The sequence below is a fragment of the Trichoplusia ni genome, chromosome 4, assembly GCF_003590095.1.
Source record: "Trichoplusia ni isolate ovarian cell line Hi5 chromosome 4, tn1, whole genome shotgun sequence".
NCBI lineage: Eukaryota > Metazoa > Arthropoda > Insecta > Lepidoptera > Noctuidae > Trichoplusia > Trichoplusia ni.
In genome coordinates this window covers 5,773,484-5,791,512 of record NC_039481.1, presented here as the reverse complement: position 1 = coordinate 5,791,512, position 18,029 = coordinate 5,773,484, and the positions used below count along the sequence as shown (strand labels likewise).

At 35.3% G+C, this 18,029-nt stretch overlaps 1 protein-coding gene across 5 annotated transcripts; it reads right to left on the bottom strand.

Annotated features, from left to right (window-relative positions):
* Positions 1-2,224: 2,224 nt before the first annotated feature.
* On the bottom strand, positions 2,225-17,351 carry LOC113493561 (diuretic hormone 41). Of its 5 annotated transcripts, none has more exons than XM_026871597.1 (6): positions 16,689-17,348; positions 16,532-16,573; positions 11,708-11,830; positions 10,371-10,466; positions 3,842-4,028; positions 2,225-3,140 (listed from the first exon to the last, which is right to left on the bottom strand). In XM_026871597.1, the coding sequence occupies exons 1-6, from the start codon at positions 16,878-16,880 to the stop codon at positions 3,100-3,102; spliced, it is 681 nt and encodes a 226-aa protein (XP_026727398.1). In that variant the 5' UTR covers positions 16,881-17,348; the 3' UTR covers positions 2,225-3,099. The 5 variants fall into 5 exon arrangements, with proteins under 5 accessions (XP_026727398.1, XP_026727397.1, XP_026727399.1 ...); XM_026871598.1 differs by lacking the exons at positions 2,225-3,140; positions 3,842-4,028 and adding exons at positions 5,308-6,498; positions 7,444-7,600 and having other exon boundaries at positions 16,689-17,347; XM_026871599.1 differs by lacking the exons at positions 2,225-3,140; positions 3,842-4,028 and adding exons at positions 8,514-8,703; positions 9,034-9,178 and having other exon boundaries at positions 16,689-17,335.
* Positions 17,352-18,029: the final 678 nt, after the last annotated feature.

The window sequence follows — 18,029 nt, the reverse complement described above, 5'->3', positions numbered from 1 at the left end:
TCTAACGAGGGTTGGTTTGATATCGCCATTTTTATAACGTCGTTAATGAGGCTTAAGGAACCTAGTACTAGTTGCTATTAAACACCTGCTGGCAAAATCGAAATAGAAAAAACAAAAGATGCTGTTACGAATATAAAAAGTTCGTATAGGTCTCAATGAGACAAGCACTTTTAGGCTTTTTCGAGTTTTCATTTCAACCGACTTCAGATAGGATAAGAAAATAAGAAAGAGGTCTCAAATTAAAAAATCATTAAGTTCATCTCAGTACTTTCATTTGGAGCTGGTTGTAGGGTTTTGTTCTTAAATAATATGATTACCCATACTTAAAAAACAGCCAGCAATTTTCTAATCAGAACATAATATTAAAAAGTGTACCAGTTCCAAGGAATGCTCTTTCTTACATAATTTCACCACATTTACATGCGTTGAATGATTTTAGCGTCGTTACTAAGGTTCGTTCTCTCACGGTGCCGAAAATGTGTTGAAGAGTAATGAAATCACGTGGCTCTCGAGACGTCGGTTTAAATTAAATCATGTTAATTATCGCTCGTAGACGGAGCCCCCGGCTCTCTGGCGAAGTATCGTGTTACCTCTATGATATTAACTATAGAGGTCATATTTAATGTGGCTTGCATTTCAGAGCTGTAAGTACTTACCTACATTAGTATTAGGTATATCCAAGTCTCTGTGTGCGGGAACTCGAAATGAAGAGCCTATATCAGCTCTAGCTAGTTGATAGATTGTTGCAGCAATATCACCATTCCCATGCCCTTATCCCAAATATTTATTATTTGGGGTCGGCGCACAATGTCTTCTTCTTCCATACTTTTCTATCCGACGTCATCTCACAAGAAACACTCTTTGCAGCTATATCGTCTTTTACACAGTCCATCCATCGTTTACTTGGTCGTCCTCTTCCCCTATCTACATCCACATCCATACTCAACACCTATTGTTGTTGTAGAGTTGGCAATAGGCAATTAAAATTTGTAAACATAGATTAGTAATTTAAAGTTGAGGAGTCTGTTTAGCTCTGGGATTGTTAACATATTTATCTGAAGTTATAAAAAATAGTTACGTATTTGACACAGGGATCCAGCCTAGTTCGGCACTAGATATTGTTCAAATTTATTTAATCAGCAATTTATTTAGCCCTAGAGAGTATACGACATACTACTAAATATTACATTGGAGATAAACATTTTATTTATTTCCAGTCTTATACCTTATCCTTAGGTACTGTATTTGACTTATCGAAAGTTGTTAGTAGTTAAGGTTCAGACAACATAAATGTGTATGTCTATATAAACTAAAAGAGTAAGTCATTGTTGTAAAGAGCTCAATTATAAACACTCGCAGGGATCCCAGTTTTTGCAAGGCTGACGTGGGGACACGGGTAAAATGAAACCGTGGATTTTAATTTAAACTTAAATTAGAGAACCGGATGTTTAAACATGTACACTCTACATACATAGTATATTAATAACTTGTACCTAATGAAAAGCATTCTATTCTTGGAATTTCTTTATAGAAATAATAAGAGTAGCTCATGTTTTCCTTTGCCACCACTTTTAGAAAATATCTATAGTTTTTGAAATATAGATGGCTAAATGTCTTGATACTAGAATTTTATCATTATTTTTAAGTCAAAAGTTTTGGGTTATTAAGTATAAAAAGTCCTATTTTTAAAACAGAATTTCCTTATATCACATGCATTTTAACATTACGTAACGTTATTTTTAGTAAGGTGTAGCTTCAGGTCACCTACGCAGGTATAAATAACAAAATTGGCGTTGTGATAAAAAACGTGATTTAGTTAACTGTAATTAACCTTGGCGAGGTTTCTCGTTCTGGCACAAAATTCTAAAAACTAATTAATGGTTGTCAAAGGGGTTTAGGAGGACGGTTTCGGAGGCGCGGAAGTACATCGGCGTTTTTTATTATGGCTTCCGTCAGCAGGTTTAGTTCGGTGCACGCTCGAAGCGACACACAACGTAATTGTTGTATGAAATTCTCTTTTACATGCACCGCCCTACTTCGTATCCAGAATTAATAATACATTCTTCCTTCATCGGCGCGCAGATACAATATCAAAGTGCCCTTTGATACACGTTACGTAATTTCCTAAAATAATTACGATCTAGGAATTTCAATGGAACTTAGTTACAAAGACAGTTATGGAACGTCACGGGGGTAGCTACTCTACATAATTACAAACAACAGCTAATAAGTTAACGTTTTTATTGAACGTAATTTATAATGTACGAACTATTACATTTTTCCTACCATTTATATGCTATAAGAGATCGATTTTTAACATAAACATACATATACATTAAACTACTCTGTACATATAAATTACGTAGAGGCTAACAGCAAACGTCTAGCACGCTTACATGTAATAAGGATAATGTAAATTATTAAGGTAATGGGTATGAGCTCTATGACGCTATCGATGGAGACTATCCAGTATTAATAGTTTGGCACAAATGAAATCTAAGTGACGGAGATACATCTATGAAGAAACACGAGCTATGTCGTGGTAACTTGCTGGTTGAGTAACATTCTAGGTAACAACAAGTAACAAGCGTAGAAAAATACTATTATGGAAATACAATAGAGAGTTGGGACAGCTATGTTCACCACAAACAAGGCATTACGAACATCACGGGTGTTTGTCGAGCTGGTTGACATCCACCATTCCATTTACCGTCATCCGACATCCAACAAAGAGAAAGACCTACATATATTACTAGCTCTAATTACCTCGTCATTAGTAGCGTACTAAATCCTATTTCGGTGTAGTTATCAATAAATCATTTACGTACCTATTAACGCAAGCTAACGATGACAAAGACAAAAGACGACTTGAGTGGATACATTTATAATATCCTATATCGGACACCTACAGAATACAGACACAAGTTGCATGAAAATTAACATTTTAATAAAAAAATGTAATATCAAAGTGTGAGTAGTTAAATAATTATAACATTTATAAAGTCGAATGAAGTTTGAATGCAGTGTTGGCGTAACATCTTGTTTCCAGTGCCGGGCGACAGCTCGTGAGAAACAGAAAGGAATCAGTAGCTGAAGTCTCTAGTTGTCGTAGCGGGTCGGAGCGGAGTTAGCCCAGAATCCTGAACATAAAAATTATAGATTTTAAGTCAAATTTTTTGGAACAAAAAAGGATTAATACATAATAATGATGAATGTCCACCATTATTCCGTATTCATTCACAGTTCAATAGTCTTTAAATCTATCGGTAACCCGCCATACAATTTTTCAACGGATTCCGTTCAACGGTATTTAATAGCAACACTCTGAAAAAGTGACATTTATGTTTCGTTCGTGGAACAATAAATGTATGTTTACATTGGTACAATTTAGACCACTGGATTGGCGTGGGGGCTTAGCAATGGGCGTTTGTCCACAAACAAATATATCAGAATATGCCTGCTGGTGCGTTTACCGCGGGGGACAAATACAACCCACAGATATTTGTTCCCAGTCAGCTTTACATTTCCCGCATTCAAGAGCATAAGTTTCACTGACATTAAACTAAATGGCACTATTTTTCTTTCTTTAAAATGTATTCAGAAATATATATTTAGATGTTTAAAGTCGTTATATTGTCTTACTAATATTTTAAAGGCGAAAGTTTGTCTGCACGGATGTATGAATATTTGTTACTCTTTCACGCAAAAAAATACTGAAACGATTGAGACAAAACTTGGTACACAGATATTTTATTACCTGGATTAAAAATTAAAAAAGTTTTTTCGGGGGATAATTTTCAGCGGTTGTGCCCGCTACAGCTAGTATAATTGGGCAGTATACCTCGTTTGCCGACGTTCTGCAGGAACAGCCTGTTGGCGACGGCCTGCCGCTGGTTAGCCTCGCGCATCTGCTTGCGGGCCACCTCCAGCAGCAGCCGCTGGCGCAGGACCTCCATGGGGTTGTTGATGGAAAGCGACGGCATCTTGCGCTTCGGCCGCGCGCGCCCCTCCTGCAGCTCCGCCAGCCTCTGCACCAACCCCACACAATATGACATCAAACCCAAAACAGGAGCGAGCATGCCTTAAAAGCCTTGCGAGCAGTACATAATGTAGCCAGTATCAATTTTTAATTTATATGAGCAACGTTTTCTGAAAGAACATTGCTTAACGAAATGATTAAGGCGCTTCGTACACCTACACATAAAGGATACAGATATAATTTAAATGACGTCATAGGCTAATATCGTTTTTTATGTAGCTAATTAATGGCAGTCTGAGAAGCGGACTGCAAGAAGTATATCATGAATCTACAGGTTCAGTGGATCGTTAATTTTTTAACAAAATTTGGAAAATTGAACCTAAATTTAGAATCAACAGCTGTACCAATTTGAAAAGTGTCCGATTTAAGCGATGACGGGGTTGCTTTTTCTCACGGTAGGCTATTATGTATATTGAATTACTTTCCTCATCTCACGAGTCGATAGAACGAGAGCGATTGATTTTGCGATAAAGGGTTGTAATGTTTACGTGGACTAAGGAGCGCAGGGTTCCGCGCACTCATCACTGCTATTACATATTAGCTAGTTCTATTGTTGTAATATTTGTTATGCCTGCATATGAAATCTATTGTGTGAAGATTTAATAGAAGATCTGTTTTGTTATTCAACAAACCATGGTTTTCGTTACGAGTTTTTTATTAGCATCTTTTTACCTCTCTTCTTTATTAATTGGCTTCCAAAGAGTATTTTTTTCTTCGTTCAACCAATAATGTATTCAAGTTCAAATGCGTATTTCAAGTAAACGGCAACGTAGCTTTTAATCGCATTTATTTAAATGTGATGTAAATAAATTTTGCGCTTGTACAGGTGGGAGGCAATTACCGATTACCTTACGATATAATTTAGACCTTATTGCGGTTTCAGGATCGAGTAATTTTTTTAACTCTAATCGATTGGTCGTTTAGTATAATTCCGATTATAGCTAAACACGTTTAGGGGTGATTTAGGGAATGTTCGCTTTGGGATTTAAAACATTGTAGATATCTATTGGAAATAATGTTGAATTATTATTTTTAAATTGAGCTTATTCAAGGTTAATGCTTGAATGAACTTTTGTGTAAAATAATAAAATGCAATGACTGCCTGGATAGCCAAGTGATATCGGTCACCTCATCAAAACCAAAGTGAGCGACGTGCCGTGGATTCGGTGTATTAGTGTAATCCAGGAAAGCTTGCTGTAAGTCTGAGTGTCTTTGTGCATGTCAAACCCCGCGACACAAGGATTAAATTCCTTAGTGCGGGAGTCGTTGGATAATTATGAGAAAATAAAATAACTGGCTAGCAAATTTCGTAATTTGAAGATATACACTAAATTAAAAATAAAATATTTTATTTTCTTGTAAAAATATTTTATGTAGATATTTGCGTAGAGATGAGAAATAATGTCAATGTTTCATGTTTGTACACCTCTAAGTCCTTGTTGTAACTCTTGTGCCCAAATTGTTACTGTAATCTCACTACATTTTGAAACGATATATGTTAACAGCACAGCGGCAAATTTGTGGCAAATATAAAACGTTTTACGTCCTAGATATTAATGTACCAATTACCACGTACTACTGTAAAATATATTGTATCGTTGTAAAGCCTTGTAAGTTGTACCAAAATAGGTCGGGTCTTTATTAAATATGAGACAGGGTAACAGCGTGTGAAGTCTCTTAAAAGCAGGAATTATTGCTAATTGCAACACAAAGTTAGAAAAGGCTTTTGAAAAATGATTAAAATATAGAGTTACACTTATTAATTAATATATAAATTAGGTCTTAGTGGGGATGATTGTGTAAATGAAACAACTGGAGGCCTTTAAGACTTTTATTGCATAATTTAATGCTTCTATAACACAATTGAGATGCAAATTAGATTTACTAATTGTAAACGTTTGCAGTAACAGCTTAAATGAATCCACAATGCGATTAAAGGTCATAGGTATCTTTCACAATAGGTTTAACATCTAAATTCTATAGAATAAATTAATTACATTAGAACACAATTTAATCTAGGAAACAATATTATAATTTGTACTTTACACAGAATATAATTATGATAGCGAATACATAGATTACAATATGATTTTTCTATAATCGTAAAAATATTTAAGCTGAATTTGAGAGTAGTCTTTTTTCTTCCGTTCTTTTAATTGTCTGAACGAACAAAATACTTGTTCGTACAAATAATTGAACCTAATTTTCTTGGAAATTGCTTCAGAAAAACTGCTTTAATATTTTTACGATAGTCTACTGTTTAAACATATTCTATGACGTTTCTACGATACTACTTGTACGCAACATGTAACATGCTATGTAGAATACTTCAATGTGGCTTAAGAGTATACAGAACCGTAGGATTCGGGAATCGTCTATGCAGGGAGGCATTTCTTGGTTGGCGAAATTTAGCTTTTAGAAGTATCTGATCGCTTGCATCGACGGGGACCACTGGAAACCTGCAAATGTACAAAAACAAATGGTTATTATACTTACTACTAATATTAGTAAAAACGATACAATGATATTTCTTATAAGACGGTTTTCTACCCAATACTCATGAAACGAGCTTTAATGCAAATTCCGTCAATAACCAGATATGTATGAGCAAAACGGTAACGACTTGTTTGATAAAATAATATTACTATTCCGATACGAATATGACATTATTTGAATTACAAAAACAGTCGGGAAAATATGAAGAAGCCTGTTTGCTTTCCAACGCAAAAGCGGCGTTTCCGCCAAACATTCGCGAGTCCAAATCCAATCCAAAAAATACATTTTTTTTCTGTTTGCACGGATTTATTAAGTTTCATTTAAATCAGCCGTGAAGCTATGCACCATAATAATTTCCTTTTTTATCTAAACATTGTGTAAACTCATTCAAAGCACTAATTTAATCTAGACAATATCGCTCAACGATATCTAGGACCACGATCTGGCGTAAAAACCTTGAGAACAAAGAAAATGAAGGGACTTTTAGACCGATTCGAAATAGAGATAGTGAAATTTCATAAAATTTAGAGGACCTAAATAGTATAATATTACAAGGTTAACTAAAAATATTCACGAAGGTTTTCAATACCTCATTCGTTGTTAAATGGCCTGTTCTTAAGAGGTTTCGGCAGAAGAATCAGATTATGTCTTTAAATAAACACAAGATAGTATCTTCTCTTCAGGATATTCCGGTCATTTGCAAAGAAAAGAGAAAAGCATGAATCTTTAGGATGCATGAGTGTGGTAAACCTATCCGTTTCCTCTAAGCCAGGCAACCTCCATGATGCCTAGGGGACGGAAACGAATTTCAATTGGTTTTGTAGAATTTGCTGCCGGTAACTCTACAAAAATCAGTCCTAATAAAGTAAAAAGGCACGTGTATACAAATAGACTCGGATGCAACCCACCTCGTTTCCCGATATCGTTCAAGATGTTCCTGTTGGCAGCTGCGCGGAGTGCGTGATTCTTCCTCTCCTTCTCGAGGTTCAGCTTCTGGCGCAGCACCGACATCGGCAGGTCGATGGACAGCGATGGCATGCGCCGCTTCACCCGACCACTGCCGGTCTTCGCGCACCACGCAATCACATTAGCTACTGTCTCTCGCGATGCCTAACTTAATTTTATTTTTTAGGGCTACAGGTTTGAAAGGTCTATGTCATTCCAAGTAGGTTGGTATAAGTGTGGTGCAAAATGCCTCTCCACTTTACTAAGCTGTTCAAGATCTCGCTTGCTCGCTTCCACAATGCAAAAGTTCTGTTCAAGGTAACAAGTACAGGCAGTAGCCAAAAATAAATAACAAATCATTTTGGACAGGTTTTGGTTCGATGGATCTAGATGCTTTTACAAGAATATTTCTTGACCCAACATAAATTTAACAATTTCAATCGTTCATGACTATTACTAAAGGGATCAAATTCATAATTGAGTCAAGCACTAAGCTACTTTGAATGATTTATTCCAGGTCAGTAGCCATTTAATTATCTATCAATTTGAATTCCCCAAACGTTATAATTACACAATGACCATAATATCATGACTACTAAGTGGTTAATTTGGATATTTCGATTACCTATTGCACTGAATTTTGCTATGGCGGTGATTAGTTTCAGTTGCAGTGTTGATTTGGAAATAAAATTTTGCATGAGGATCTTAAATAGAACTCTTATTTCTGAATAGAAACTAAAAGTTTGTCGGTTTATAAAACTAAATTTTTACCCAAAAATAGTCATATAGCCCATTACAAATTAACTAGCTGTTGCCCGCGACTTCATCCGCGTGGTTAGAAGAAATTGCGACTAACTTGAGATTTAAACTATCCTATCTCTCAAGTTGGATCGAACTGCACATGGTGTGCGAATTTTATTATAATCGGTTTAGTGGTTTAGGAGTCCATTGAGGACAAACATTGTGACACGAGATTTATATATATTAAGATATTAAATAAGTAGTATGTTTTGAATATAAATGAAACTATCAGTTTACAAAAGATTTATCTTTATTTTGCACACAATAATTTTACATACATATCTTATGTTTCATAACAAGGGTAAAATTTGTACATTCTAAATTGGTAGGCTAACTTGGGTGTGGTAACAAATCGATCACAGTGTGATCATAAGGCAGCTGGGGACTTCGCCTGGCGCTTCAGATTTGACTAAGCCAGGAACCTACAATGAGAGAAAAATGTATTATATACACAGAAAATAGTTGTACAGGATTCATGCATTATAAGTTGTCAGTTAGATCGTAGCATGCATGCAGCATGCGGGCACATTCAAGATAAGAATATGTATCAATTAGGCATAGTATATACAGATAAAGGAGATGACACACGACGCTGTGCTGTACATGGATTTGAATCGTACAAAAGGCGCAGCGTTCCTGCGCCGCAGGTGTGGCAACTCCTTTAGTTTTTCACATCTATAAACCTATCTACATAGTTCAAATGGATTCTACAGACGTGCATATTTCATGTTTTTAAATGAGTATATATATACCTCGTTTTCCGACCCGGTTGAGGAAACTCCTGTTGTTCTGCGCAATCTTTTCCATGTAGTTGTTGTAGGCACCTCGCTGTAACAACTCGATCGCGGGGTTCACGGTGAAAGAGCGCCGCGTGCGCATCCCCTCGCTACTTGCCACCTTCGTAACACTCAGTTTTATACATCGCGAAGAATTATAGTACCTACTGATGACCCAGTATTGTGAATGATATAGTTTAATAAGTTAATCCGAAATATGAACACAGAAATGGTTTGATGTCAATAAAATATAAAGATATACGGCCTTCGAGATCGGTGAAATATCTGTAGCCACAGAAACGTAAAATTATTGTCTACTCTTAAATCGATACACTTGCGAATTTCTGAATGAATTAATTACCATGTAGAATGAAATAATGTGTCGTGAAAAATGTATGTATGCAGAGATCTATAAAACTCTAACATTTACACAATCGTTCATTTAAATGTATTACTTAGCTTTACCAATCAATTTCATTGACAACCTTTAGCAAATAAGTTTTCATACCGTAGTTTATTATATTTACAGCTAAATGTGAATTTTAAAATTAGTCGTGTCTTTAATACACATGCAATTATTTTACAACACTAGTGAGTACTTTTTACGTAACGGAAACATAAAAGTTAACGTTCAGGTGTAGCTGATTAAAGAGTATGCATCGTTTAACGTTACGACTGTAAAGCTCGGTGCATACTGTATGCTCAGGGTGTGTGTAAGGCTGGGAGCACTGCCCGCCGGGACTATTTAATCGTCTGGACAACTGACATAGAAAAGTTTTAACCGCAAATAGTTATTACTAGCAGCTTATTTGTGTTTGTGTGTTCATGCTAGGAGTGTTGAGTCAGCTTTTTTAAGCGCAATTATTGCTTTACATTCGTAACTACATAAGATTCGGAGTTCAATTACCGGCTGGATTTTTATAGAGTATTTTTTCGCTTACCACAGTATACAACGAATAATTTACACCTCTAACGATTGCCTATCGATCGCGAACGGACACGGGTGCCGCGTCGGGACAATTTTAATTGACGCAGTAATTTGTTTTACTAATTACAGGGACCTTGCCTTGACAAAGTGACCTTTACCCTTGGGTGGCGAAAAAATCACGCGGGTCAGATAGAGTGACAAAGATTATGTTCGGAGAACCATGTTAATATGAACTGGTTGTTTTGTCAAGCGAATTATAGGCTGAAATTGGATTTTTTTAATTTCAAAGTTAAAGTTTTTTAGTGAGTTTAATTTGCCGATTTTTTTGATATAATTCAAGGCTATTTCTGGAACTTTAATATAGTATATGAAGGAGGTTGATTACCTGAGAGTCTCGGGGTACGTCGGCGAGTAGGTACAGCCAGGGTGCGCCGCCGGAGTAGCGCGCAGCCATCGGCGACATCGCGTAGCCAAGAGTCTCCTGCACAAACACACCCTCATTACAACACCTTCACTCACATATTTACTGCCCGCCTTTTTATCGAACGACGCACAAACAAATTTAAACCTGGAATAGTCTCAGATAGTTGAATAATTTCCCGAATTGTTTTCTAAGATCACGTGTACAGTTTTCTCTTAAACGGAGGTTCACGGTTTTGTCCGCGTGGATTGTAAATACTGTTTTGGTTGGTGTAGCTATTATATTAGGCTACATAACGTACGCAAATACGTTTACGGGATTTGGGAATACCCGACTGAGTAGATTAATCATTTTCTGAAAATTGTGTAAGTTTTAGGCAGTCATTTCTAAAAATCTAAAATATTTCAAAGATTTACCCCAGATGTAATCTGAAACAATCGACTAAACTCTGAGGATATCAATCAAAATTAATTTGTCTTTAAGTTAGATTTGAACTGCTAGAAAAGCAATATCATCAACAAACTCGGGATTGTTATTATAATCCTGCCTAAACAAGCTTTTACTAGAACTTGTTGACACAATCGAATATCGCATAAATTCGCAATATGGATATTTTATTTGTATTCACCGTTCGTTCCCTGCGGATTCGACAATTTTCCACTATGCGGGCACGACATACAAGTCATAAAAAAATCGTGATCCTTCTTGTTTTACTCACATAATACCTGAGTTTAACAATCGCTAAAAAAAATCAAAGAACTTTATAATGGCTGAGTTGCGCTGCTTTTGAGCCAAACAGTCATGGTGTTCAAGCTTAAAAGTCAAGACAAATGTGCGGTCTCACTGGAACTAATTCATCTGCTAATTGTTTTTGCCGGTAAACATTACTGCATTACAATAGTCCGAAGCAAATTGTGATGACGAGGCTTTATAGGATTATGGTGATTGTTGTTTATTGTAACTATTAGGCTGAAAGAAATGTTTTTGTTTTGATTACTTTGCAAGCCGAATTATTCATGATCTTTTTTTATTAATTTTTAATTAATTTAGTCTGTCGTATGATACCGAACGCTCTCAGCGTCACAGCAGATTTATAAACACAACATAATAATTATACTAATCATTCACAGGCTTTTAAAAAGCATTTTTTTTGTTCCGACCAGTAACATGTTCCTAGTAATTGGCGTTTTGCCCTGACAACGCGGCTGACCCAGTCGCCGCGGGTGATGTCATAAATGCAATGTGTCAAAAATTCTCCAAATGATGTTTTGCTCATTTTAACACTTGAAGAGGTAACTTACGTCATCGGGTGCAGAGGAGTCCATTTGTACCATGTCGAGGGGAGACAGGGAGTCAGGTGCTGGCGCTGCCGCCGCGCCCGCGACTCCGGCCACCACCATAGCGCACCACAGGGCCCACCACATCTGCGCCAACATAATTTTTAGAAATTTAAAAAGGTTATAGTAAGAAATATAAAGTTTTAACGTGGTAAAAACGTCTCTTATTTTAAAAACTACTTCAACTTATTAGACTTTTAGTCGAATAAAACACAACCTCTTGAAAGGGTAGAATTTGGAGCAAAAATGTCTTTCTCCAGATGGCATTCTAAAAATTGATATTTAACGATCTAAAAGCAACTCAAACGAAATTTAAAAAGTTTAGATCCACAACAAAACCACATGAAATACACGAAATGCCTCAAATACCAAAATTGAGGATCAGAATAAAAGTTTCCAAGCCCGAACCCTTTATATGGTATGAATATTAAAATGTAAACCGCACTAGCTTCAGCGATCAGTTTCCCTCAGCTATGGAACACCGCTCGCTACATCGTCTGCATTTTCGGAAAGTGTACTTCATAAATATTCACAAGTTTGCACATTTATTCTTGTCACGTGACTTTGTTTTAAAACCACTGTCTTATTTTACCTTTTCCTACGATAATAGAACCTATTTGCTCAGTATTTGAGTAAACGTTACTTCTCTAATTCCGGCCACGTTTGTCGAAATAAGTCTTTTTAACAAAATACAAGAACCTTCAGTTTTGAGGTACAAATGAGTACAAGTCAGTACAACTACTGATTTGCATAATGAAACTCCAGTAATGTTAACATTAATCCTTTTACTTGTAAGAGACAAGGTAAATAAAATGATACCTGTTTAACAGAAAAGTCTTTCGTTTACACAGTTCCAGAACCTAGTATTGTATTGGGTATCTGAGCTTATATCTAATAACAAAATCTATCAATTGTGTCGTTTTTCTTTTATTCTAATGGTTGAATGTCATCAGGAAAGTCTTAAGTCCGTTTTTATTTCCTTTTCTCTGTTGGGCATTTCTTAGATTTAATTGAAATCAGCTTTATTTGTAAAGAATACTCGTTTTTTGCTTGTGATTTCAACTTTTGGAGGCCTTTTCCACAACATTGATGGAATCCAAGTTATTCATTTGTAACAAAGACAAGCCTATCAGAATGGAATACAAAGGTGCGTTCGTTTCAGTATCTCCGTGGTATTTTATTCTTTAAAGTTATTTGGGAAATTCTTGCACAAAACTAATAATAGAACACTTGCAATAGCTGCGGATACAAGTTTATTATTACTTGATGTTTTTTTTAATAACCAACTTCTTGAAAACAAAAAGGTCAAGAAAAAAGTTCTTTATAGGAGCAAACCTTCAAGCGTACATTCAAGTACTTTTGGTCTACCCATGAAATAACTTAAGAAAATTTCATCAATTAAAGTAACACGTGCAAAAAATCTAAGCAAAGTATAGGACGAGTAAAATGTTTTATGTTGTAAATAAAAAGGCTTTAGCTTTACGAGTTCTATTTGTGATTGCAAGCGCGCAGAGTCGCACTAGTCAGCGTGACTTATCGGCTTTGGTTGCGTCGGATATTTGTCCGCCATGAGATTAGCCCATCCCGTCCAGTTCTTATTAAAAATGTGAAAGTTTAAAGGTTGAAGTTCTACTTGGAGAATGCACCAAACAATTTTGGAATAATTTCTCTTTTACTCAACTTGTTCAGAACTTGGTAGCACAGTAAGTAGGTTTACCTGTTGTTAACCGTTAATTCCTGTTTAGCACCAAGGAGGCTTAGAGCAAAATCTTGTTACACATTTTTGACACTATGTGCTTTTACGGAAATTACTAAGACTGTGTTGGAAATATTACAGAAATATTACAGAAAATATTACAGAAAACGGATAACGTGATAAGTAATTAAGTACTATATCTAAATATTTTGTATATGGCTTTAAGTTTGAATACCAGAATTTTACATAGGACGAGTGTCTGATGACCGACTGATCTGATCTATCATACCATAGTACCATACTAACGACAAATCGGAGCACGTTTCGACTATCCCAAACATTACAAATATATGTAACAAAATATACTTAAAAAATGCATCTAAATTCTACAGAATGTAGAGCAATATAACGACGCAACATTGAGTCGGCGATGTGCCTCGATTAATACTAAAATTAGAAACGTAAAGCGAAGTGATAGTTTGAGAACAAAGAGGGTTTGTTTCACGCCATCAGGGCGTAGAATAGCTTCGAGAGCTATTGTGTGACGGTTGAACTGAACGCGCCCATGAAGATTGCTATCCGGGCCTGTATTATGGAATGACGGCCACAACTTTCCCAGGGCTGCCTGTCGCCCGTAGCTACCAATTTCCGATAATACTGAATTAGAGTTAACTTCGAATGGAGATATACAGACCACTTTGTATACGAATAAGTATTCTACTTTACCCTTTGAGATATTTTTGTTTGGCCTACAAGCATTTACTTTAGCAGTGTTATAATTGCAATAGTCATTTCAAATAAATAACACCGTCTTTTTTTTCACCTCATAAAATTTGGAGAAACTTAAGTGTCACATCCTTAAACGTATTAACGTTACGACGCCTTAAATCTCAGTAAAGGTAATATTAATAGCGTTAGCAGATACCATAACATTTTAATTCCAAACTCAAGTGGAAATATCTCGCATCATGAAAGACGCATCCATTACAGATAATATATAGACCTCTCAGTGTTCAACAAGACCTTATTTGTTTGTCACCGTATGCCTGGCCAGATTTAATATTTCTTTTTCTTTTTTTCGTACGCAAATGACAAAGTAAAATTAGGGTTAGGACAGATCGGCGTTTACAAAAAAGAAAATAAAACCTTATTATTACCTTTTTACGTGTGAACTAACAGGATAAGATGTGTTAAGCTAAAATTAAAATAAGCACCTTAAGTGTTAAGTATTTTTTGTAACGTAGGTATCTTTTCCCAGGTGTCCATATATTGAACATGGGGCAGAGTGATACTTTCATAATATTTTCGGCACTCATAAATTTTGACGATGTATCCATCAATCACATAATCCACAAAAGTAGTTATATAATATAAAACACTTTAAGAGAAAATCGTATGAAAAAAAAGACGTCGCTATTATGATTCGGTCTTTAGAGACTTTCTTCAGTCAAAATAAATATAAACTCATTTATAAAAATAAAACGACTATTGAAATAAAAGGGAACTTCAAAACACTGCTTTTAAGGGTCTATAAATAAGCCACGTAATAGAAAATATGACCGCTGTCTTTTTATCCGTAAGGTTAAGCTGTGCCAATGAAAACTCACAAATACCCCGCTTAGTCACAATCCTGAATGGCCTGTGGGCCGTAATATATCTCGTGAAATAAGTCGGTGTCGGTGTAGTTGGTTGTCCCTCTCTCTTACACAAACAGAGTCCCTTTTGATTACATACGTTGAGATATACGTCCCATGTGACTTTCTTTGATATTATCTAGATGTCGTAAGTTTTATGCAAAGTATCTACGCGATAAAAATGAGCCCCAATTTTATGTAACAAATGCGACTTGAGTTGCTTTCCCACGCACTATTACAGTAACTGTATCGAAGTCACGCATAACTTCTCAATTATTGGAAGAATTTTGAGGAAAGCTCGCTACCAACAACATTTATAGACACAACTATGCATCTTTTGACATAAAAAACAATTAAAAAATACGAAACAAAACAAAACGGTAACAATTAAAATAAAAGGACATCACAAAAGTTACTAAGAACGTACTCTGTAAATGTTTTTGCAATGTAGCAGTAAGCCTACATTATTGTCCCCAAAATCGTATGCAATCCGATGTCAAATGTAAATGCCGTGAATAAAACGGAATGCAACAAGTATCGCAGACATCCGAGCGGGCAAATATTGACATCGTCGCTCCGGACCGGAACTCCGCAGCGAATGGCGTTTCCTCTCGTCTTCAATCCATTCGTAGGGATTGCCTCATAAATACCCTTTTTTATATTCACGAGACTATCTCCACGAAGAAACAATTCAATTGGGATAGAGAAACGGATGAGGATTCGATTGGTCAATATTTTATGGAGTGATAGTTTTGTTTTGTTGCGAAGTTGCAATTGATTTGATTTGGTCTTCAAGAGTCGATACAACCACATTAGTAATGAATAGCAATTGATCGTGTTTCAAGTATTGTGATTTAGTGTAACTTTATCCAAAGTTCGAAAATGAAATGTTTAAGGAAATGATCCCGCCACAAAACAGTCGATGTTTCTCAATCGAATTATAATATTTTGTAGGTGATCCCACCATTGTTTTAAGTAACAAAAGTCGGCGAACAAAATCCACTGTATCCACATATATAAATACTTTGCACAAAAGAATATGGATGAATATAATGGAACAAATACAAGCTATTGTTACAGGCTGCTTTCAAAAGATCAACAAAGAATCTTATGTACGTAAACAAAGAAAATTGAGCTTAGGTGTGACCTATAAATAGAGTGTAATTATCTAAATATCTTAGTAATGGCCACACAAAAAATCAACACAATATTATGTATGAAAAGTAATCAAAACAAAATTGGTTAAGCTATTTGTAAATCTTGCTATATGAGCAGGCGTGAATCCTTTGCTCAAACAATTAAAAATATAACGCTTCTATCATGTTTATGTATTAACAGTTAAATAACAGAAACGTTCTAAATACAAAAAACAAACAGCTAAATTACCTCATGATTTAAAAAAACAAAATGTCGTCGTATTTATTTAACGTTTGAATTTGGAACAAAGCAAAAACTCACCATGTTTACTTTAGGAGTGTGAGATCTGAATCCTAAATGAATCTGTAACAAAGAAATTGTTTCGTTAATACAAAAAATATACCAGAAACGTTTGTAGAATAATAAAAAAAAATACACAGCTTGAAATAAAGACTGGTTACATAATTGAATGACATACTATTACGATCAAATTATTTCCATAATTAATGACTGGCAGGTTATAAGTTACAATTCGGTCATCGATAATGCAATATTCGATATCATGTTTCATCGAGTAAGTGAAAATGATCGGCATGACCCAATTCAGCTTCACTGGCCGAAACGACTGTCGACATGATAGTTTGAAAAAAAAATGAAATGTCAGTCGCATGAGGACGTCGGGTATCAATGGAGGCAGATGAAGAATATTAGATTAAACGGCAGATGTACCCGATGCTGTGACCTATCGCAGTACTACTATCCAAATATAACTTGACAGAACTTATTACGATAAAAGAATTGTAGTTTGTAGCAATAGGATGCGATGAAGTTTATTCCCGCACTGCATAGACACGTAAAAAATTTGCTTTTACATTTTCTTTTCATGTTCCTTTCAGCATAATTTGTATTTTTCGGTTTATGGTTTCAAAATACTCGAAGAAGCACAGAAACCGTAATCGTGTGTATTTATATAATCATTAAAGATTTGTATTACAATAATTATCGTATCACATATTATAATAATCCCTATAAACGTTTCCGCTGAATATAATATTTTAGTGTAAGTAGGTACGTCTAAATATATCTAAAGCGTCATCTTTTCTTGTAGGCGGTTTAACCTTAAGTGTATTTAAGATACCGTATTATTGATATAAGTTCCCCAAAGGAATAACTCCGCGAATAACACCTTTGTCGTGTAGACGGAATCGAGATAGTTTGATAAACTTGTTTCTGGAATACATTGTTACTCTTGCCTGCTATTATACGTAATACAATTTCTGATGGAAGGCAGAAAGGCATTTTGTATTTATGGGTAAAATGAATTTGTTGCTAAATGATAAAAGTCGACTTTACGAATACATAATTTTAAATATATTCCTTATTCAAATTTATTGTAGAAATTTATTGTTTTTTTGTAGACGTCTAACTCAAACCTTCGTGAAACAAAAAGTTAATACAGCAAGCCAGTATCATCATACAGAAATCAAAGATATTTTGTTTGTGTAACAATAAAAAGGTTGCAGGTGGCGAACCTTTATATTCCTACATAACATTTTGCGGTGGAGAATACCGTCACGTAAGGTGAACGCAGCACCCGACACACGTTATTTAAATATACACTGCCAGTTATGTTAACGTCACAATCTTTTCTTATTTTATATCACAATATACGTTTGAATATTATTTCGTTGCATTTAAAGAAAATACAACACTTTTAAAATGGGAATTAACAATATAGTTCAATATTAAGTACCATCCAGATAAAATTATGTTAAAAATATAAAAAAAACTGAACTTGATTTGAATTTAGATCATTCTA

Bases quoted from the DNA above. Each gene is read 5' to 3' on its own strand.
- LOC113493561 (XM_026871595.1), bottom strand. From the start codon at position 16,880: ATGCGACTGACATTTCATTTTTTTTTCAAACTATCATGTCGACAGTCG. The intron at 16,574-16,688 runs GTATGTCATTCA...TCTTTGTTACAG, and splicing joins GAAATAATTTGATCGTAATA to ATTCATTTAGGATTCAGATC. The intron at 7,601-10,370 runs GTAATCAACCTC...TGGTGCGCGAAG, and splicing joins ACGTACCCCGAGACTCTCAG to ACCGGCAGTGGTCGGGTGAA.